Source organism: Rutidosis leptorrhynchoides, chromosome 4, assembly GCF_046630445.1.
Source record: "Rutidosis leptorrhynchoides isolate AG116_Rl617_1_P2 chromosome 4, CSIRO_AGI_Rlap_v1, whole genome shotgun sequence".
NCBI classification, from domain to species: domain Eukaryota; kingdom Viridiplantae; phylum Streptophyta; class Magnoliopsida; order Asterales; family Asteraceae; genus Rutidosis; species Rutidosis leptorrhynchoides.
This window is the reverse complement of record NC_092336.1, coordinates 54676362-54699164: the sequence shown is the minus strand read 5'-3', so window position 1 is coordinate 54699164 and position 22803 is coordinate 54676362. Positions and strand designations below refer to the sequence as shown.

The window sequence follows — 22803 nt, the reverse complement described above, 5'->3', positions numbered from 1 at the left end:
AATAAACATACATGTATGTGAAAGTTGGAGGTATCAGTTGATATATATAAGTTCTTTCAAAAAACTAATTACAAAAGTACAATTAAAAATACATAGTCATATATCATACTCGTAACAAATACAAGGGCAAAACAGTAATTTGACATGGCTAGTGAACGTAAGCAACAGGAGGAACAAAATCAATACTTCTTTGTTTAGGCATAGCAAGCATTGCAGTATGGTCATAGAAATCATTTAAGGAAAATATGCTTTCCAAAATTACCCTCAAATCCATACCACATGCAAACCCCATATTCCCTATGCTCCTTACAGCATACACATAAAATGTAAGGCACCCTTTTCTGAACTTGAACCGGGCCATTTCACAACCGGTCAATCCTTTGATCAGTTTCCGGTTCACTTCACCTAACGGTATCTCCCCAGGCCAGACCCGGTCCATTTCAACTTTCATGTTTTCTGATTCAAAAACAAACAAAACAACCTTTGACTTTTTGGTACCAAGACCAAGGGTAAGTGTGTGCCAAGCATGGTGGGCTAAAATGGTGAAGGTTGTAGGGATGAAAACGGTGGTGGAGAGAAACTCTGGTGATTGGTTGTGGTGGTGGACGGTGAGGAGACGGTGGAGTTCGAGCGGTCTAGCACGGCGGAGGGTGAAAGATTTGGTTATAAGTTGACCGCCGAAACAGAGGCCTTTGACTTTTGAGGATGGTTGGAATGAGAAATTTAAGTTGTGTTTTTGCTTCTTTTTATTGGTTTTGTCGTGTTTGTGGTCGTCCATGGTGGCGATGTACGGTGAATGGTGGTTGATATGTGTGTGTAATTATGATCATAAGAAACCAAATGGAGAGCTTTTGTGATGTTGGTTAAATGGTCCAAATGCAAATGGCGTATGGACAGTTGCAAATACAAAGAAATTTGTAACATTACTAGGTGAATTGACAATTATTAGTAGGATTTTTTATTCAATATAAAATAACTTGTAGTTTCCGTTGACCTATTTATCATTAGGTGGCATTGGATATACACCAAGCACGACCTTTTTTTTTAGAAAAATGATATGCATTATGGGAGTCAAATAACAGGTATAAAGTTAACTTTGGATTAGCGAGGAAAACCCGTTATGAATGAGCACATTGGCTCTCTTATAGAAGGTAAAACTCGAGTAATCAAGCCCTCCGAGCGCGAGATCTGGTACCGGGTGAATTGCGCAGTATGCGCACTCTCTAGTCACACTTCATTTCTAAACGATTTGGCATAATCAGAAATCGAACTCAGGTGGTGTGCTTCATTAGACAACTCGATAGTCACTCAGGCAAACCTGCGTGGTTAGGCATAATTAAAAGTTTGAGAGTTAAATCTCTATACTATGTTTTCTCCGTCATAATTTAATTAAATATGCAGTTTAATAATGCATAATCACTACACCTTACTTTTTATAGTATAATACTTTTACATTTTTACTCTTAAATTATTAACTATTTTTTTAATGTTGCATTTTTTTATATTATCTGAATAGTGTGAGTATTATTTTTTAATGTACACCGTGTAATTGAGTTATTATGTGGTCAATTTTTTACAGTTTTACGATTTCTCTAATTAGCATGTGTTGTTAGTGAAATGCTGTTCGTTCATGTGTGAAAGAAGAGAAAAAAGGGTTAGAAAACACGGGGATAACCAGTGGACAGTGGTGAATCTATGATAGAAAATTAAATGGGGTTCCTAAAAAAATTCTGAAGCAAATTGTATTTTGAGAGTACTTTAGTTTAATGGTTGTTTACCTAAAAAAAATTTATAAAATTTTAAAATATATAGAGTCCTATTCTTAAATTTAAGAGTGTCATACACAATTTGAAGTATTCATTCCATAAAGAATTACACAAGTGAGATCATAGGACTCCACTCCTTATATACAAAACTCGCCACTAGGGATAACAAACCCATTTCTTAGCAAGTCGATTGATGATAAGAAATGATGCTGACATACAGATTTTGGATGTATAGTTTTGACTTTTGATGATATGTTGTTCATTGTTGTGTGAAAGAAGAGGGAAAAGGGTGGTTAATAACTGTCAGACGCGAAGATACGAGATGCATGTGGATGTTTTGTCAACTCTCAAATAGACCAATTAAGTATAGTGTATTTACAATAGTTTCTATCCGCAGATTATATTTGAGCCCCCAAAATAGTCAACATCCTCATTATTCTTGCTTATCGTGTAAGGTGCCTCCACTATTATTGAATTTTTACTTAGCCTCTAATAACTGTAATTTATTCATATAAAAGTTTATTTAAATAAAAAGGAAACAAGTAAAGATCTGAATATTGTGAACCAAGATGTACATAGCTTTATGACCTTATTGATTAGTTTATTGAATTAGTACTTGTGTGTATTACATGGGAAAATAGCTCATGAATCCAACTTACTATCTAATGCAAAATTCAAATTGAACGGTAAGCAGCCAAACGTCAAAGCCGTTCTAGCTCAGTTGATAGAGCGCGTGGCTTTTAACCACGTGGTCGTGGGTTCGAGTCCCACGGATGGCGATTTGAGGTAGTTTTCAGTCAACTTTTTTTTATTGTTTTCCAAGCCTCAGGGTACAACCTACCTCACTTGGAGCACATTGTTAACTCAACTCATATGGTTTGCTATTGATCTTTTTCCCTAATGTCAAATATCATTAACCGGTTACTTGTAAAGTTGTGAGCAATGTCAAAAAAACATGATCATCGGTTATTGTAAAATTGTGAGCACTAACATAGTAATGATAGACAAGATCTTCTAATAAGCATCTCTTACTTGTTTCTAGGCTTCTAGTTCACAAACTACATACAATGAGAAACATTTAATACAATGAGAAACACCAACGTTGGTTTTTAAATTTAAATATTTAATTGGGTTTGAACCTTCTTCACCTTCCTACAAAGGTTAATATTTCTCATTGTGGTATTGTTTTGGATAATCTTAAGTGCAGTATTTGTGACCGGCATGTTGAAGATGAGATTCACCTAATTCTTTCTTATGAAAACTAGCATTCAAGTTTCGCATAAGATTGGTATTTGGGTCGGCATCAATTTCCCTTTCCGGACCTCTATTGATGGTGTGCGGTTATGAGTGGATCGAATTCCTTTGATTGGCAATCATCGTCTCATCCTCAGAACTATAATTAGGTAGGTGCATTGGAACATTTGGCGGCCTCGTAATAGTATCATCTTCAACGACTCAAAATTCAGAAAGTCTCAAATCATTGATAGCATAGTTGTTTCGAGTTTTAATTGGTTGTTTTCTCGTTTTTCTAAGCGTAGTATTATTCAGGTGGAGTGGTTACAACACCCTATTAACGCTTTGTAATTTTGTTTTGCTAGCTTCTGGCTTATTTTTTAATATAATTTCTGCTGTCGATCCAAAAAAAGTTTACTTAACAATCAAAACCTACAACCAAAAGTAATCTCTTTAACTATCAAACAAGTAAATCACTCAAGAACACAACCCTCTCATAATTTGCACGACATTATCAGCCACCAACACACCCGAAATTCCCGTTTTAAAGTTACAAATATCACATATCCCTTTCTAAATGTGCTTCTAGTTTGAAGGTGACTGCACCAAGATTCCTTTATATCAATCGAACGAGAAACACTCTCTGATTCATTCAGCAATCTACGATCAAACATTTTGCTGAATCTTGCTGATTTTCTCATTTAATTCAAGCATTCTCCAAGCTTTAATTGGTTGTTTGATAAGAACAGATACTACACTTGATCTTAGCCAAAAAGCAGAGAAAGATATGGTTTTACACATATCAGGCCTTGGTTTTTATAGGCAGTCTTCTGTTACCTTCTTTCTTTCCTAGGGCGATGTGGGATGCAGTAGCATTTTTTGAGACTGAGCTTTCTATTCAAGTTGCTTTGACATGATTCTTCTTGAAACATTGGTATCCTTCAACTACAGTGTAGTTATCAGCATATTATTGTGCAGCTATTCTAATTTACATATTGTTCTTATCATATCCCAAATGAAAATGAGATCAAGAATCTTCATATACATTTATTTTGTGTTCTTATGTGATCAAATCTGTTAAAGTTTTGTGGTTGAAATAATATTCATCCCCAATATAATTGGTCCAAGTCGAAAGCAACTTAAGTTATCATAACACAAATATAACACATATAAGATGAGCATTATAAGATGTTGAGTAAGCACCATAATAAGACTTCCAGATCCATTGGGAGATGCATTATAAAGTATCCTATGTCAAGCCGCAACTTAACCAGATGAAACATTAATTAACCATGAAGCATAGAGACTGCAATTTGCATGACGATCAAGCAGATTTGGAAATATTCTATCATCGAAATAGAGCAAACGGGCTCATAGTCTACCAAGGTGTATTTTAACACATGAAGTATTATTTTATAAAAATACATTAACATGTTTTTAAAATAATAATAATATTTGGGTAACATGTTTTTGCACACATATTACTAGCAAATAATTTGAACATACAGGGATTAAACGTTTCACGTCTACACAATCTCAGCAAACCAGTTTCAACCCATACAAAATATCACCTGTTTTGACCCAATTTGACCATTATCCAACCGACCCATCCAACCCATTTTGGTCACCGCTAAACATATAAATAACCAAGTACCTAGATGGTAAAGATGTAAATATACTACGCTACAATCTAACCAAATATATTTACATAATAAGAACATTTGGAATCAAATGAGTTATATAGGTTGTCGATTGTATGTGTTTGGGCTCTATCTCGTTGGTTGTGTCGAGTCTCGTTTTAGTTGGTTTGGGTTTTGGCTTTTGTTGTGTCGAGGCTCGTTGCGTTTTCTTGTATCTTCTTGGTTAGGCCTTCTTATTTATGATGAGAAGGTCTTTAGTTATAAAAGTTTCGTTATTTTTGCAAAAAAATAAAAAATAATAAATAAAAATAGGCTATCGATAAACATCACATCAACAAAGAACTTAAGGTTAAACAAGACACTTGTAACTGAAAATAATATGAGGTACTATATGAAAGAAGCTTATGCAAGTACCTTATCGTGACTGAATGGATCTAGTTTCGTGATATATTTGATGGAAGTGATTGACTGAATTATAACAATTGCTTCATTCATCATCCATAAAACCGGAAGTAGTATTTATGGATTATGGGGAAAAACAAAATTACTGTATATTAAATTAATTCCATGTTCACGAATATCAATTTTGGGAACAATCGATCTTTTCATTGAGTAAAATCAGATTACAAGAATGGGCTTTACATAGCCAACTTAATGTCAGATATGCTTTTAAGAAAATGTTCAACCTGGCTATAATAGTATTCATGGATTCTGGTCTACCACATGATGGTCATCAACTGAACCTCATGAGAAGCTTAAGCAAACCCGCCGCCACATTTAGAGGAAATCCATATTCAGAAGAATTCGAGAATCTGAAAATTCAATTCTTAGGTTTTATCGATTCGATCAGATACAAGCATCCTTATGGATCAACATCAATTTGCCTTGATGGAATTTCTTTAATTGGCAATCAAGTCTCATCCTCAGAACTATAATTAGCACGGTGCTTGGGAACATTTGGCGGCCTCGTAACACTATCATCTTAAACGACTCAAAATTCAAAAAGTCCCAAATCATTTATAGCATAGTTTCTTCGAGTTTTAATTGGTTGTTTTCTTGTTTTCATAAGTGTAGTATTATTTGGGTGGAGTACTGGAGTGGTTACAACGCCCTACGAACGTTTTTTGATTTTGCTAGCTTCTCGCTAGGTGCCGTTCCAAAAAAAATAAAATTACAAAACAATCAAAACCTACAGTAAAAAAGTAATCTCTTTAACAATCAAACAAATCAATCACACAATAACACAATCCTACCATACTTTGCACGAGCTGATCAGCCACCAAAACATCCAAACTCGCCGGTTTAAAGTTACAGATATCACATATCCCTTTCTCAATGTGCTTCTAGTTTGACGGTGATAGCTCCAAGATTCCTTCATATCAATGAACGAGAAACTTTCTTTGATTCATTCAGCAATCTAAGATCAAATATTCTGCTGAATCTGCTGGTTTTCTTTCATTTTCATTCAAGAATTCTCCAAGCTTTGGTTTACACAGCCAAATAGAGCCTTTTAGGAAGCGATTATAATAAACGGTTTACCTAACTAGTTACAGGAGGCCCGGCTAAATAGTACAAATTACTATTATGTACTCCGTATAACAAATTAAACATGATGACTTGACGTCATCCTCCGGCTTATCACCGACAGTCTGTTCAGGGTTCCAAACTCAATGATGGCAACTAAACACGAGGGTTGCGCTCGTTGCGGGACTTAACCCAACACCTTACGGCACGAGCGGACGACAGCCATGCACCACCGGTGTCCGCGTTCCCAAGGCACCCCTCTCTTTCAAGAGGATTCGCGGCATGTCAAGCCCTGGTAAGGTTCTTCGCTTTGCATCAAATTAAACCACATGCTCTACCGCTTGTGCGGGCCCCCATCAATTCCTTTTGAGTTTCATTCTTGCGAACTCCCTAGGCGGGATACTTAATCTTCATTGTGCATTCAGTTGTTCAGAGCATTTACAATAGCACAAAACCAACGGTTTACAAAAATCAAATTTTAGAAAAGAATTTAAACTTAGATCAAATTTTAGAAAAGAATTTAAACTTAGATTTGGAGGGGTGAGCCAGGCCAAGGCAGTAGTGCAACACCAAGGCGACTCGCAAAGACCCCGATAGCAAGCTACCGTAATGGGCCTTTCCCCATGAAAAATAAGATTAATATCGAGTGAGCCGATGGCTCACATATCAGATATTAAACTGATAAGAACAGATACTACACTTGATCTTAGCCAAAAGGCCGAGAAAGGTATAAATTTTCTTATCACAGGCGTTGGTTTTTATAGGCAGTCTTCTATTACCTTCTTTCTTTTCTACACCGATGTGGGATATACCAGAGTTAGCATTTTCTGTGATTTTGAGCAAATACTATTTCTTTATGGAACCCATCAACTGTTGCTAAATGCAGCACAAAAAAGAATAATGATGTTCTTGTGTTTTTATAAACATCATTATTTCATTATAATTTCAAAACTCTTGTTGCAGAAATGGATACGCTGAATATCACTACTCCGCGAGGCTTTTGAGCAGAAATTAAATTGGTGACATTCTTCATATATTTTTACTTTGTGTTCTTATGTGATCAAATCTATTAAAGTTTTGTGGTTGATAATGGTCATCCCCAATTATTTTGGGAAGCAAATTAAAGCATCATAACACTACAGAAATAAAATGAGCTTCATAAGATGTTGAATAAGCAACATAATAAGACATCAAGATCCATTGGGAGATGCATTATGAAGTAGCCTATGTCAAGCCGCAACTTAACCAGATGTTTTATGCCATTGCACCATAAGATGAGCTTAAGAGGAAAGAGATGATGATAAAACAGAACATGGATGACACCTTTTCTAAACTTGCCAGGTTCAAGCGTAGCAATTTCTTTCGCAAGACCCAGAACTGCTACATACTTTTGAGATGACAAAGACCTGCATAATACAAATTCGAACAAAAAACATAATAATAAACCATGAAAACTTAATTAACCATGAAGCATAGAGACCGCAATTTCCATGACGATCAGGCAGATTTGAAAATGTTCTATCACCGAAATAGAGCAAATGGGCTCATAGTCTACCAAGGTGTATAGTAACACATGGAGTATTATTTTAAAAAAATTCTTAACATGTTTTTGAATCAATAAAATTATTTGGGTAACATGTTTTGGCACACATATTACTTGCAAATAATTTTGAACGTATAGGGATTAAACGTTTCACGTCTACACAACCTCAGCCAACCAGTTTCAACTCATACAAAATATCACCTGGTTTGACCCAATTTGACCGTTATCCAACCCGCCCACCCAGCCCATTTTGGTCACCGCAAAACATATAGATAACCAAGTACCTAGATGGTGAAGATGTAAAGCCCACTGATTTGGTTCCACCTGCTAATAATCGAGATTAGTGGGCTGATAAGATTAGTTATTCAAAGCCCACCATAAATTGTTCTTTAATAACTTATCTGTTAACCTAAATACAAACTCGTGAACCAGATCTACAAACACCTTTTAGCTTTAAAAAACTTACTTGGTGCCATGATTGGTCTTCACCGTCTTGGAATGCAGCAACACTTTTTTTTGCCTATTCACAGCATATTGGATCATTAGTTACAGATCCATTAAATCTACTAGTAGTAAATACTTGCAATGCTATGGCTATATAGTTGTATAAAAGTAATTAGATTTTTAAAGAAGAGAATATGTCCTTTTCAAAAAATCATTTTCAAACCAAAGATTAAAAAAGCTAAAGAAAAAAGATAACACAAAAAATGGGTAAAAGACAAAATTGCAATAAATTATTTTTTATTCACCTTGGTATCTTACCTTTTGTTTAACAGACTAATCTCATGACGACCTCGTTTTGCGAGCAGCCCGGAATCAATGCAGGCGAACCTCCGTGACCATGATAGAGAATAACTTTGTAGTTTCATGGAATCGAATCCTTGACTTACACATTAGAAGGTCAGGGTCTTACCATGTTACCACTATCCATGTTTAAAATTGCAATAATTGGATAGAGATAGAATCAAGAAATTAAACAGAAAAAAAATAATAATCAAATTATGAGTTAAAATTTTAAGAGAAAATTGCGCGGTTGGTCCCTGTAGTTTACATGAAATGGGGTGTTTGGTCCATGAACTTCATTTTCGGGGTTGTTGGTCCCTGTGGTTTTCAAAACGAGCGTGGTTGGTCCCTGACAGGGACCAAATACACCTGTTTTGAACTTTCATTTTCGGGGTGGTTGGTCCCTGTCAGGGACCAACCACGCGCGTTTTGAAAACCACAGGGACCAACAACCCCGAAAATGAAGTTCAGGGACCAAACACCCCATTTCATGTAAATCACATGGACCAACCGCGCAATTTTCTCAAATTTTAATGTCATCTAAAAAGCTAAAAACGCAAGATGCTAATAAAAGATATAGTGATATAGTGATTTATGAACACACACGTGTTGTTGGGAAATTACGGTCTCACTAATTCCCACCACCCAGCCCAACAATAATAGTAAAGAAATAAAAACAATACATAACGCAAGATTTAACGTGGAAACTCCAAAACAGGAGAAAAACCACCGGCCCCCAAAGAGAGAAATACACTATATCAATAATTGTTACAATGATATAGACGACTCTCTTAAGCCAACTACACTCTCCAAAATATTTAACTAATACAACTCTCAAACAAAGGTAAGAAAGAAAGAAATAATCAAATACTTAAAGTGTATTGATCGGTGCAATTTGAAATGAAGACTTAACCCCTCTTTTATAACCAAGCAAGTCCCCTCCTGAAATGTCCCGTTCATATTGATTATAAACGTTCCATATTAATTGATTTCGTCGCGAGGTTTTGACCTCTATATGAGACGTTTTTCAAAGACTGCATTCATTTTTAAAACAACCATAACCTTTATTTTATCTATAAAGGTTTAAAAAGCATTACGTAGATTATCAACTAATGATAATCTAAAATATACCGTTTACACACGACCATTACATAATGGTTTACAATAAGAATATATTACATCAAAAATAAGTTTCTTGAAATATCATACAAGCATGGACTCCAAATCTTGTCCTTATTTTAGTATGCAACAGCGAAAGCTCTTAATAATCACCTGAGAATAAACATGCTTAAAACGTCAACAAAAATGTTGGTGAGTTATAGGTTTAACCTATATATTATCAAATCATAATAATAGACCACAAGATTTTATATTTCAATATACATCCCATACATAGAGATAAAATTCATTCATATGGTGAACACCTGGTAACCGACATTAAAAAGATGCATATAAGAATATCCCCTATCATTTCGAGAAATCCTTCGGACATGATAAAAACGAATTCGAAGTACTAAAGCATTCGGTACTTTGGATGGGGTTCGTTAGGCCCAATAGATCTATCTTTAGGATTCGCGTCAATTAGTAGATCAGTTTACTAATTCTTAGGCTACCAAGCAAAAGGGGCATATTCGGTTTCGATCATTCACCCATATAATGTAGTTTCATTTACTTGTGTCTATTTAGTAAAACATTTATAAAACTGCATGTATTCTCATCCCAAAATATTAGATTTTAAAAGTGGGACTATAACTCACTTTCACAGATATTTCCTTCCTCGAAAATAAGACTTGGCCACGGATCGATTCACGAACCTATACAAATATGTACATATATATCAAAGTATGATCAAAATATAATTACAACCATTTTTATTATGTTTTAAAGATTTGAGTGTATTAAGTCAGCTGTCCTCGTTAGTAACCTACAACTAGTTGTTCACAGTTAGATGTACAGAAATAAATCGATATATATTATCTTGAATCAATCCACGACCCAGTGTATACACATCTCAGGCTAGATCACAACTCAAAGTATATATATTTTTGGAATCAACCTCAACCCTGTATAGCTAACTCCAACATTACTACATATAGAGTGTCTATGGTTGTTCCAAATAATATATATACATGGGTCGATATGATATGTCAAAAAATTTGCATACGTGTCTATGGTATTCCAAGATTACATAATATATTAGAATACATGTATAATACAATATAAGTTAGTTAGGATATGATTTGTATAGATTTGTTAAACATTTCCCGTAGCTAAAAAGATCAAAAATATCCAATCTTGTTTTACCCATAACTTCTTCATTTTAAATCCGTTTTGAGTGAATCAAATTGCTATGGTTTCATATTGAACTCTAATTTAAGAATCCAAACAGAAAAAGTATAGGTTTATAGTCAGAAATCTAAGTTACATGTCAATTACTAAAGAGGTAGTCATTTTCGTCGAAAGAATGACATCTTGATGACCATTTTGAAAAACATACTTTCACTTTGAGTTTAACCAAGATTTTTGGATATAGTTTCATGTTCATATGAAAAATCATTTTCCCAGAAGAACAACTTTTAAATCAAAGTTTATCATAGTTTTTAATTATCCAAACCAAAACAGCCCCCGGTTTCACTACAACGGCGTATATCCGATTTTATGGTGTTCATCGTGTTTTCAGGTTTTAAATCATTAAGTTAGCATATCATATAGATATAGAACATGTGTTTAGTTGATTTTAAAAATCAAGTTAGAAGGATTAACTTTTGTTTGCGAACAAGTTTAGAATTAACTAAACTATGTTCTAGTGATTACAAGTTTAAACCTTCGAATAAGATAGCTTTATATGTATGAATCGAATGATGTTATGAACATCATTACTACCTCAAGTTTTCTGGATAAAACTACTGGAAATGAAAAAAATGGATCTAGCTTCAAAGGATCCTTGGATGGCTTGAAAGTTCTTGAAGCAAAATCATGACACGAAAACAGTTCAAGTAAGATTTTCACTCGAAATAAGATTGTTATAGTTGTAGAAATTGAATCAAAGTTTGAATATGAATATTACCTTGAATTAGAAAGATAACCTACTGTAAATAACAAAGGTTCCTTGATCTTAGATGATTACTTGGAATGGATTAGAAAGCTTGGAAGTAGACTTGCAAACTTGGAAGTATTCTTGATTTTTATGAAACTATACTTATGGAATTTATGAAGAACACTTAGAACTTGAAGATGGAACTTGAGAGAGATCAATTAGATGAAGAAAATTGAAGAATGAAAGTGTTTGTAGGTGTTTTTGGTCGTTGGTATATGGATTAGATATAAAGGATATGTAATTTTGTTTTCATGTAAATAAGTCATGAATGATTACTAATATTTTTGTAATTTTATGAGGTATTTCATGCTAGTTGCCAAATGATGGTTCCTACATGTGTTAGGTGACTCACATGGGCTGCTAAGAGCTGATCATTGGAGTGTATATACCAATAGTACATACATCTAAAAGCTGTGTATTGTACGAGTACGAATACGGGTGCATACGAGTAGAATTGTTGATGAAACTGAACGAGGATGTAATTGTAAGCATTTTTGTTAAGTAGAAGTACTTTGATATATGTCTTGAAGTCTTTAAAAAGTGTAAGAATACATATCAAAACACAACATGTATATTCATTCTAATGGAGTCGTTAAGTCTTCGTTAGTCATTACATGTAAGTGTTGTTTTGAAACCTTTAAGTTAACGATCTCAATTAATGTTGTTAAACCAATGTTTATTATATCAAATGAGATGTTAAATTATTATATTATCATGATATTATAATGTATGAATATCCCTTAATATGATATATACATTAAAATATCGTTACAACGATAATCGTTACATATAAGTCTCGTTTCGTAATTCTTGAGTTAGTAGTCTTGTTTTTATATATGTAGTTCATTGTTAACACACTTAATGATATATTTAAATATCATTTTATCATGTTAAATATAGTGTATCAATATCTTAATATGATACATATGTATTTAGTAGACGTTATCATAACGATAATCGTTATATATATCATTTCGAGTTTCTTAACTTAGTAATCTCATTTCTTATGTATATCACACATTGATAATATACTTAGTGAGATACTTACTCATAATAATCTCATGTCAACTATATATATATGTCTATATATACCACAACATGTAGTTTTTACAAATTTGTAACGTTCGTGAATCGCCGGTCAACTTGGGTGATCAATTGTCTTTATGAAACTTATTTCATTTAATCAAGTCTTAACAAGTTTGATTGCTTAACACGTTGGAAACATTTAGTCATGTAAATATCAATCTCAATTAATATATATTAACATGGAAAAGTTCGGGTCACTACAGTACCTGCCCGTTAAATAAATTTCATCCCGAAATTTTAAGCTGTTGAAGGTGTTGACGAATCTTCTGGACATAGATGCGGGTATTTCTTCTTCATCTGATCTTCTCGCTCCCAGGTGAACTCGGGTCCTCTATGAGTATTCCATCGAACCTTAACAATCGGTATCTTGTTTTGCTTAAGTCTCTTAACCTCACGATCCATTATTTCGACGGGTTCTTCAATGAATTGAAGTTTTTCATTGATTTGGATTTCGTCCAATAGAATAGTGAGATCTTCTTTAGCAAAACATTTCTTCAAATTCGAGATGTGGAAAGTGTTATGTACAGTGGCGAGTTGTTGAGGTAATTCAAGTCGGTAGGCTACTGGTCCGACACGATCTAAAATCTTGAATGGTCCAATGTATCTTGGATTTAGTTTCCCCCGTTTACCAAATCGAACAACGCCTTTCTAAGGTGAAACCTTAAGCATGACCATCTCCCCAATTTCAAATTCTATATCTTTCCTTTTAAGGTCCGCGTAGCTCTTTTGTCGACTCTGAGCAGTTTTCAACCGTTGTTGAATTTGGATGATTTTCTCTGTAGTTTCTTGGATTATCTCCGGACCCGTAATATGTCTATCCCCCAATTCATTCCAACAAATTGGAGATCTGCACTTTCTACCATAAAGTGCTTCGAACGGTGCCATTTCGATACTCGAGTGGTAACTGTTGTTGTAGAAAAATTCTGCTAATGGTAGATGTCGATCCCAACCGTTTCCAAAATCAATAACACATGCTCGTAGCATGTCTTTAAGAGTCTGTATCATCCTTTCGCTCTGCCCATCGGTTTGTGGATGATAGGCAGTACTCATGTCTAGACGAGTTCCCAATGCTTGTTGTAATGTCTGCCAAAACCTTGAAACAAATCTGTCATCCCTATCAGAGATAATAGAGATTGGTATTCCATGTCTGGAGACGACTTCCTTCAAATACAGTCGTGCTAACTTCTTCATCTTGTCATCTTCTCTTATTGGCAGGAAGTGTATTGATTTGGTGAGACGATCAACTATTACCCAAATAGTATCAAAACCACTTGCAGTCCTTGGCAATTTAGTGATGAAATTCATGGTAATGTTTTCCCATTTCCATTAAGATATTTTGGGTTGTTGAAGTAGACCTGATGGTTTTTGATGCTCAGCTTTGACCTTAGAACACGTCAAACATTCCCCTACGTATTTAGCAACATCGGCTTTCATACCTGGCTACCAAAAATGTTTCTTGAGATCTTTGTACATCTTCCCCGTTCCAGGATGTATTGAGTATCTGGTTTTATGAACTTCTCTAAGTACCATTTCTCTCATATCTCCAAATTTTGGTACCCAAATTCTTTCAGCCCTATACCGGGTTCCGTCTTCCCGAATATTAAGATGCTTCTCCGATCCTTTGGGTATTTCATCCTTTAAATTTCCCTCTTTTAAAACTCCTTGTTGCGCCTCCTTTATTTGAGTAATAAGGTTATTGTGAATCATTATATTCATAGCTTTTACTCGAATGGGTTCTCTGTCCTTTCTACTCAAAGCGTCGGCTACCACATTCGCCTTCCCCGGGTGGTAACGAATCTTAAAGTCGTAATCATTCAACAATTCAATCCACCTGCGCTGCCTCATGTTCAGTTGTTTCTGATTAAATATATGTTGAAGACTTTTGTGGTCGGTATATATAATACTTTTAACCCCATATAAGTAGTGCCTCCGAGTCTTTAATGTAAAAACAACAGCGCCTAATTCCAAATCGTGTGTCGTATAATTTTGCTCGTGAATCTTCAATTGTCTAGACGCATAAGCAATTACCTTCGTTCGTTGCATTAATACACAACCGAGTCCTTGATTTGAGGCGTCACAATATATCACAAAATCATCATTCCCTTCAGGCAATGACAATATAGGTGCCGTAGTTAACTTTTTCTTCAACAATTGAAACGCTTTTTCTTGTTCATTCTTCCATTCAAATTTCTTCCCTTTATGCGTTAATGCAGTCAAGGGTTTTGCTATTTTGGAAAAATCTTGGATGAATCTTCTGTAGTAACCAGCCAGTCCTAAAAATTGGCGTATATACTTCGGAGTTTTAGGGGTTTCCCACTTTTCAACGGTCTCAATCTTTGCCGGATCCACCTGAATACCTTCTTTGTTCACTATGTGACCGAGGAATTGAACTTCTTCCAACCAAAATGCACACTTTGAAAACTTAGCGTACAGTTTTTCTTTCCTCAACAACTCTAGCACTTTTCTCAAATGTTCTTCGTGCTCTTGATCATTCTTTGAGTAGATAAGTATGTCATCAATGAAAACAATGACAAACTTGTCGAGATATGGCCCACACACACGGTTCATGAGGTCCATGAACACATCTGGTGCGTTAGTCAATCCAAACAGCATAACCATAAACTCGTAATGACCGTAACGCGTTCTGAAAGCAGTCTTCGGAATATCGTCCTCCTTCACCCGCATTTGATGATACCCAGAACGTAAATCAATCTTCGAATAAACTGACGAGCCTTGTAATTGATCAAATAAGTCGTCGATTCTCGGTAGTGGGTAACGGTTCTTGATGGTAAGTTTGTTCAACTCTCGGTAGTTGATACACAACCTGAATGTACCATCCTTCTTTTTGACAAATAAAACAGGAGCTCCCCATGGTGATGTACTTGGTCGTATGAAACCACGCTCTAGAAGTTCTTGTAATTGGCTCTGAAGTTCCTTCATTTCACTGGGTGCGAGTCTGTATGGAGCACGAGCTATTGGTGCAGCTCCTGGTACAAGGTCTATTTGAAATTCAACGGATCGATGTGGGGGTAATCCCGGTAATTCTTTCGGAAATACATCAGAAAATTCTTTTGCGACGGGAACATCACTGATGTTCTTTTCTTCAGGTTTAACTTCCTCGATATGTGCTAGAATGATGTAACAACCTTTTCTTATTAGTTTTTGCGCCTTCAAACTACTAATAAGATTTAATTTCGCGTTGTTCTTTTCTCCGTACACCATTAAAGGTTTTCCTTTTTCACGCATAATGTGAATCGCATTTTTGTAACAAACGACCTCTGCTCTCACCTTTTTCAACCAGTCCATGCCAATTATTACATCAAAACTCCCTAACTCGACTGGTATTAAATCAATCTTAAACGTTTCATCACCCAGTTTAATTTCTCTATCCCGACATATATTATCTGCTGAAATTAATTTACCATTTGCTAATTCGAGTAAAAATTTATTATCCAAAGGCGTCAATGGGTAACTTAATTTAGCACAAAATTCTCTACTCATATAGCTTCTATCCGCACCCGAATCAAATAAAACATAAGCAGATTTATCGTCAATAAGAAACGTACCCGTAACAAGCTCCGGGTCTTCCTGTGCTTCTGCCAAATTAATATTGAAAACTCTTCCATGACCCTGCCCATTAGTATTCCCCTGATTCGGGCAATTTCTAATAATGTGGTCCGGTTTTCCACATTTATAACAAACAACGTTGATATTACTTGCTCCGACACTATTCGTTTTGGCATTACTTGTTCCGACATTATTTGTTCCTTTAGTTCTGTTAAACTTTGGTCCGTAGACCTCACACTTTGTCACGCTATGACCATTTCTTTTACACCTGTTGCAAAATGTCGTGCAAAACCCCTGATGATTTTCTTCACACCTATGACATGGCTGTTTTTGGTTTTTGTTGCCGTTGTTGTTATTGAGGTTGTTGTTGGGGTTGTTATTGTTATTGAAATGGTTGTTGTAGTTGTTGTTGTTGGGATGTTTGTTGTAGTTATTGTTAGGATTGCGGTTATTGTTGCGATTGTTGTTGCGGTTGTTGGGATAGTTGTTGCGATTGTGGTTGTAATTGTTGTTGTTGTTGTACTGGTGACTCTTGTCACCGTTTTCCTCCCACTTCCTCTTAAGTTGTTTCGTGTTGGCTTCTTCGGCCGCCTGCTCTTTAATTCTTCCCTCAATATGATTTATGAGTTTATGAGCCATTCGACTTGCCTTCTATATAGAAGCGGGCTCGTGTGAACTCACATCTTCTTGAATCCTTACTGGTAACCCTTTTACAAACGCGTCGATCTTCTTTTCTTCATCTTCGAATGCTCCCGGACACAATAGGCACAACTATGTGAATCGTCGTTCATATGTGGTAACGTCGAACCCTTGTGTTCGTAACTCTCTAAGTTCTGCCTTGAGTTTATTGACTTCGTTTCTAGGACGGTACTGCTCGTTCATCAATTGCTTGAATGCCGACCACGGTAGTGCGTAAGCAGCATTTTGTCCTACCTGTTCAAGATAGGTGTTCCACCACGTTAACGCAGTACCTGTGAAGGTATGCGTAGCGTATTTAACTTTGTCTTCTTCAGTATACTTACTTATGGCAAACACCGATTCGACTTTCTCGGTCCACCATTTCAATCCAATTGGTCCTTCGGTTCCATCAAATTCCAAAGGTTTGCAGGCAGTGAATTCTTTGTAGAAGCATCCTACACGAGTTCTTGCGCCGTTAGCTGCATTGCTAGATTCAGAGTTATTGTTGGTATGTAGCTCAGCCTGTACTGCGGCTATGTTTGCAGCAAGAAAGGTACGAAATTCCTCTTCACTCATATTCATGGTGTGTCGAGTAGTCGGTGCCATTTCTTTCAAAATAGCCAACTGAATCGAGTTAATCATATAGAATATTAAGAGTAGTCAATAGTATTTCGTAGCATAATATGAACTCATTTATAAAAGCTTTTTCTTCATATTAGCGTTTTATAAGTTTAAATTCGGGTACTACCTACCCGTTAAGTTCATACTTAGTAGCTAATATACAATTCAACTACTAAAATTCCATATGGAAAACTGATTATAATAATATATCACATAATATTTACATGTTAATAATATATAGTTTCCAACAAAAATGTTAAGCAATCATTTTTAAAGAAAACACGGTCAAAGTCCAGACTCACTAATGCACCCTAACAAACTCGATAAGACATACTAATGCAAATTTTCTGGTTCTCTGAGACCAATGCTCGGATACCAACTGAAATGTCCCGTTCATATTGATTATAAACGTTCCATATTAATTGATTTCGTCGCGAGGTTTTGACCTCTATATGAGACATTTTTCAAAGACTGCATTCATTTTTAAAACAACCATAACCTTTATTTTATCTATAAAGGTTTAAAAAGCATTACGTAGATTATCAACTAATGATAATCTAAAATATACCGTTTACACACGACCATTACATAATGGTTTACAATAAGAATATATTACATCAAAAATAAGTTTCTTGAATGCAGTTTTTACATAATATCATACAAGCATGGACTCCAAATCTTGTCCTTATTTTAGTATGCAACAGCGGAAGCTCTTAATAATCACCTGAGAATAAACATGCTTAAAACGTCAACAAAAATGTTGGTGAGTTATAGGTTTAACCTATATATTATCAAATCATAATAATAGACCACAAGATTTCATATTTCAATATACATCCCATACATAGAGATAAAATTCATTCATATGGTGAACACCTGGTAATCGACATTAAAAAGATGCATATAAGAATATCCCCTATCATTTCGGGAAATCCTTCGGACATGATAAAAACGAATTCGAAGTACTAAAGCATTCGGTACTTTGGATGGGGTTCGTTAGGCCCAATAGATCTATCTTTAGGATTCGCGTCAATTAGTAGATCAGTTTACTAATTCTTAGGCTACCAAGCAAAAGGGGCATATTCGGCTTCGATTATTCACCCATATAATGTAGTTTCATTTACTTGTGTCTATTTCGTAAAACATTTATAAAACTGCATGTATTCTCATCCCAAAATATTAGATTTTAAAAGTGGGACTATAACTCACTTTCACAGATATTTCCTTCCTCGAAAATAATACTAGGCCACGGATCGATTCACGAACCTATACAAATATGTACATATATATCAAAGTATGATCAAAATATAATTACAACCATTTTTATTATGTTTTAAAGATTTGAGTGTATTAAGTCAGCTGTCCTCGTTAGTAACCTGCAACTAGTTGTCCACAGTTAGATGTACAGAAATAAATCGATATATATTATCTTGAATCAATCCACGACCCGGTGTATACACGTCTCAGGCTAGATCACAACTCAAAGTATATATATTTTTGGAATCAACCTCAACCCTGTATAGCTAACTCCAACATTACTGCATATAGAGTGTCTATGGTTGTTCCAAATAATATATATACATGGGTCGATATGATATGTCAAAACATTTGCATACGTGTCTATGGTATCCCAAGATTACATAATATATTAGAATACATGTATAATACAATATAAGTTAGTTAGGATATGATTTGTATAGATTTGTTAAACATTTCCCGTAGCTAAAAAGATCAAAAATATCCAATCTTGTTTTACCCATAACTTCTTCATTTTAAATCCGTTTTGAGTGAATCAAATTGCTATGGTTTCATATTGAACTCTATTAGGACCCCAAATTTGTATAGTGTTAATGTGAATTAAGCTTAAATGAAGGTTCCTTAGAAGAGGTCTATATAAGGAACCTATGTAGTCCTAATTAGATAGCCATTGTATTGTAACTGATTTCTAGAAGCTGTGGAATTTAATTTGTACCGATTCTCTCTAGTACCGAGTCTCCTTCTTACATACCGAATCTCATTCTATCTTATCATTTCTCTCAATCTCAACATGATTTGACCTATCATTTGGTATCAGAGCTACCAGGAAGTGATTCTACATCACTATATCGATCCAAAGATTGTAGTTTACAGAATCTGAACACTCTCGGTATATTGAATCAGATTCGGTATTATCAAATTTGATAATCTGACATTCAGATTCTTGTGATAAGTTCAGCGAAGGTGTATTAGGTCTATTAGAAAGAGTTTCGATCATCATTACAGCTTTTTAACTTCAATTATGGAGAATCAAGTTGATTTTTAGAGTTTGTGGCTAAAACTCTCGGTATTGCTTAATTCAAGCTTGATTCTGGTGTTTTGTGAAGATTTAAAGATTCAGTTGTGTTCGTGAGGTGTTAAATCACATTTCTGTCGGTTCAATTTCTTCAATTCTTCAAGTTTTGAAGATTTGATCAACATTTGGTATCGTAACTGTCATACCGAATCTGCTTCATTACTGGAAATTCATCTTAAGTGTTGCAGATTGTGGTGTGTTTGTGATTCTATCACATTCGGTTTGATCATACGCAGCTAATTGGTGTGGTTTGAGAAAGGATTCTGTTATATTTCTAAGTTTTTGACTTAGACTCGGTATTGTCAACTGCTACAGTTGACATTTGGTATTCTATACATTCGGTATCTTTGATATTTTGTGTGATACTAACTTATTTCCTTGTGCAGCAAGGTTACAGAATCTAATTCAAAGGGATTGAATTGAGTTTGAACTTCAAATTCACACAGAATCTGACTACCGAGTCAGATACAGAATCTGATTTTCTGTATCACTTAATCCATTGGTTTTAAGTATTCTGAGGCTTCAAGTTGTGTGGTTACCGAATCCATACCGAATTTGGGTGTGTTACTTATGATTCTTATCAGTTTCTGATACAGAATCTGGTATACCGAATTGTTACCGAATCTGCTACAGTACCGAACCACTTATTGAATCTGCTACCCTACCGAATTTTTACCGAATGTGACATTCTTGTTAGATTTTATACTGAACCCTGATCATAGATTGTGTTTAATACCGAATCTATACCGAATCTACCTCAATTTAAGATGTCTACTCAAGATACTCTTATCATTGGATCAGATTCCTGACCTCCAGTGTTGTTTGATGGCAAGTACACTCAGTGGCTTCATCGTATTACTCAGTACATAGACTATAAGGGTGAGAAAGCTAAACATATTTGGGCTTCTCTGAGAGATGGTCCAGTTGTTGATTTTCATCCGGATACTGGTATGCCAATTCCAGTCTATGAACTTTCTGGTGATAAACGTGAAAGAGCTCAGGGTGACATAGAGGCTAAGAATATTGTCATGCAAGCTATCCCATATGAGCTATTTGAAAATGTTGATAGCAACACTACTGCAAAAGATATATGGGATGAGATCAAACGACAACAAGAAGGTTATGACATGTCAGACGTTACTAAATTGAATAAGGCTCTGGGATTGTATGAAGATTTCAAGCAGGAACCAGAAGAGCTACTCAAGGATACCTACCGTCATTTTAATGGTGTTCTCAATGAGTTGAAAAGGTGTAAGATTGTAAAAGTACATGCTGAAGTCAACATGAAATTCCTCAAAAAGCTCAATGCTGATTGGCTTCCTTATAGAACCATTGTTCGATCTACCAACGAAATTGACAAATTGACTATTCATGAGCTTGTTGGAGTTCTTATGCATTACCAACCTGAGGTATCTAAACTTCAAGAAGGAAGGAAAGAGTCATCTCCAAGTGATCCTCTTGCTCTAATTGCCAAAAAGAAGAGCAAATCATGTTCTAAAAGCTTGTCCAAGAAAGTGCTTGTTGAAGAATCAACTGATTCTGAAGAGTTGAATCTTTCTGATGTTGATGATTCATACCTTGAATTAGTCAAGATGGCAGCCATGTTCACAAACGCCTTGAACAAACACAAGTTTAAAGGCAAATCAAGCAATCAACGCAAACACTCATCATCTTCATCGTACTACAATAAAGCTGATCAATCCAAACAACAACGTGCTGATGATTCCAAGAAGGAAGATTCAATCTGTTTCAATTGTGGCAAAGCTGGTCATTACTCTCGTGAGTGCAAAATGCCTAAGAAGAAGGACGCAGCTTACTACAAGAAGAAAATGTTGATGGCTAAGATTGTAGAAACTGGGGGAGAGCTGAAATCGGTTGATGATACTTGGTTTAACTGGACTGATGATTCAGACTCAGAGGTGGAACATGCAAATGTTTGCAAGGTGACCAAGCTCATCAAAGCTAAGGAAGCATTGGAGAATTCTGACTCAACATCTGATGATGATGAGGTACAATCAACTGAAATCTCACCTGATTTTATAAAAATGCAAAATGACTTGATGAAGAATCTGGTCTCAATGTCAAAAGAAGTCAAAGGCTTAAAATCTGAAAACAAGGTTTTAAAAGACAAAATCAAACTTTCTGAGACCAAACCATCTTCATCCAAATTACAATCGGAATTGCAAAAGTTGACCGTCCAACTCAGCTCCTCGGAATCTGAGTTGGAAGATCTTAAAAAGACAATTCATCCGATTAAAGTCGAACGAACTGATTATCGTTTAAAATCTGAACGACTTGCAGAAAAAGTTCAATTCTTAGAAAAAGATCTTTCTGATTTAAAAAATCAACATGAACCCACACTTTCAAAGCTAAACAAGAAAATTATTCATTTGGAAAACACAATAGTTGAAAAAGACACTGAAATCTCTTCATTGTCAAAAGATTCTGTTCTAATGAAAGCTCAACTTGCTCGATATGAGGAAAAACTCTATCGAACAAAGCAATCCAAAGCTATCATGGATATGGAACTTTCAAAACAAATGATTTTCATGAATAGACCAAAAATGATTCATGGTGAAAAGTGGGGGTTGGGTTTTGAAGATCCTAAGATCTTAGATGGAGCTTCCAAAAAGATTCCAGGATTATATCATTCTGATTACTTTCAAACTAGTTTACCACCGCATTTTGTGCATTCTTCTGATGTTGATTTTGATGATATTATTATTAATCGCAAATCTAAAAAATACCATCAAATTAGCTTAATGTATGAGAAAATTAATGCAAAAATGGGTAAATCAAATCCTGCTTTCTTGAAGGAACTTGTTAAAAATGAAAAGAATGTGCAATGTGCTAATTATGTGCCGACACGTAGATTGGTTTACATTCCTACACTCATGCTAGAGAAATACATTTTAATGCTTGAGAATGACGTG

General features: G+C 35.2%; 2 protein-coding genes, 2 non-coding genes and 1 pseudogene across 5 annotated transcripts; 1 reads left to right on the top strand and 4 right to left on the bottom strand.

Moving 5' to 3' along the window:
* Positions 1-23: 23 nt before the first annotated feature.
* Positions 24-871, bottom strand: LOC139843551 (uncharacterized). Its single transcript, XM_071833653.1, has one exon. The coding sequence runs from the start codon at positions 776-778 to the stop codon at positions 149-151; it is 630 nt and encodes a 209-aa protein (XP_071689754.1). The 5' UTR covers positions 779-871; the 3' UTR covers positions 24-148.
* Positions 872-2472: 1601 nt separating this feature from the next.
* On the top strand, positions 2473-2545 carry TRNAK-UUU (transfer RNA lysine (anticodon UUU)). The gene has a single exon. It is a non-coding gene; the product is annotated as a tRNA-Lys (tRNA).
* Positions 2546-3611: 1066 nt separating this feature from the next.
* LOC139846324 (U2 spliceosomal RNA) lies at positions 3612-3788 on the bottom strand (annotated as a pseudogene).
* A 2041-nt stretch (positions 3789-5829) lies between these two features.
* LOC139840126 (AP3-complex subunit beta-A-like) lies at positions 5830-8289 on the bottom strand. Of its 2 annotated transcripts, none has more exons than XM_071830352.1 (3): positions 8173-8289; positions 7991-8033; positions 5830-7569 (listed from the first exon to the last, which is right to left on the bottom strand). In XM_071830352.1, the coding sequence occupies exons 1-3, from the start codon at positions 8180-8182 to the stop codon at positions 7320-7322; spliced, it is 303 nt and encodes a 100-aa protein (XP_071686453.1). In that variant the 5' UTR covers positions 8183-8289; the 3' UTR covers positions 5830-7319. The 2 variants fall into 2 exon arrangements, with proteins under 2 accessions (XP_071686453.1, XP_071686454.1); XM_071830353.1 differs by having other exon boundaries at positions 7991-8030; positions 8173-8284.
* Positions 6699-6894, bottom strand: LOC139846322 (U2 spliceosomal RNA). Its single transcript, XR_011759043.1, has one exon. It is a non-coding gene; the product is annotated as a U2 spliceosomal RNA (small nuclear RNA).
* Positions 8290-22803: the final 14514 nt, after the last annotated feature.

Excerpts from the sequence above, each read along its gene's own strand:
- LOC139843551 (XM_071833653.1), bottom strand. The coding sequence starts at position 778 with ATGGACGACCACAAACACGACAAAACCAATAAAAAGAAGCAAAAACAC.
- LOC139840126 (XM_071830352.1), bottom strand. Across the intron at positions 7,570-7,990 it reads TTTACATCTTCACCATCTAG|GTCTTTGTCATCTCAAAAGT; the intron begins GTACTTGGTTAT and ends TGTATTATGCAG.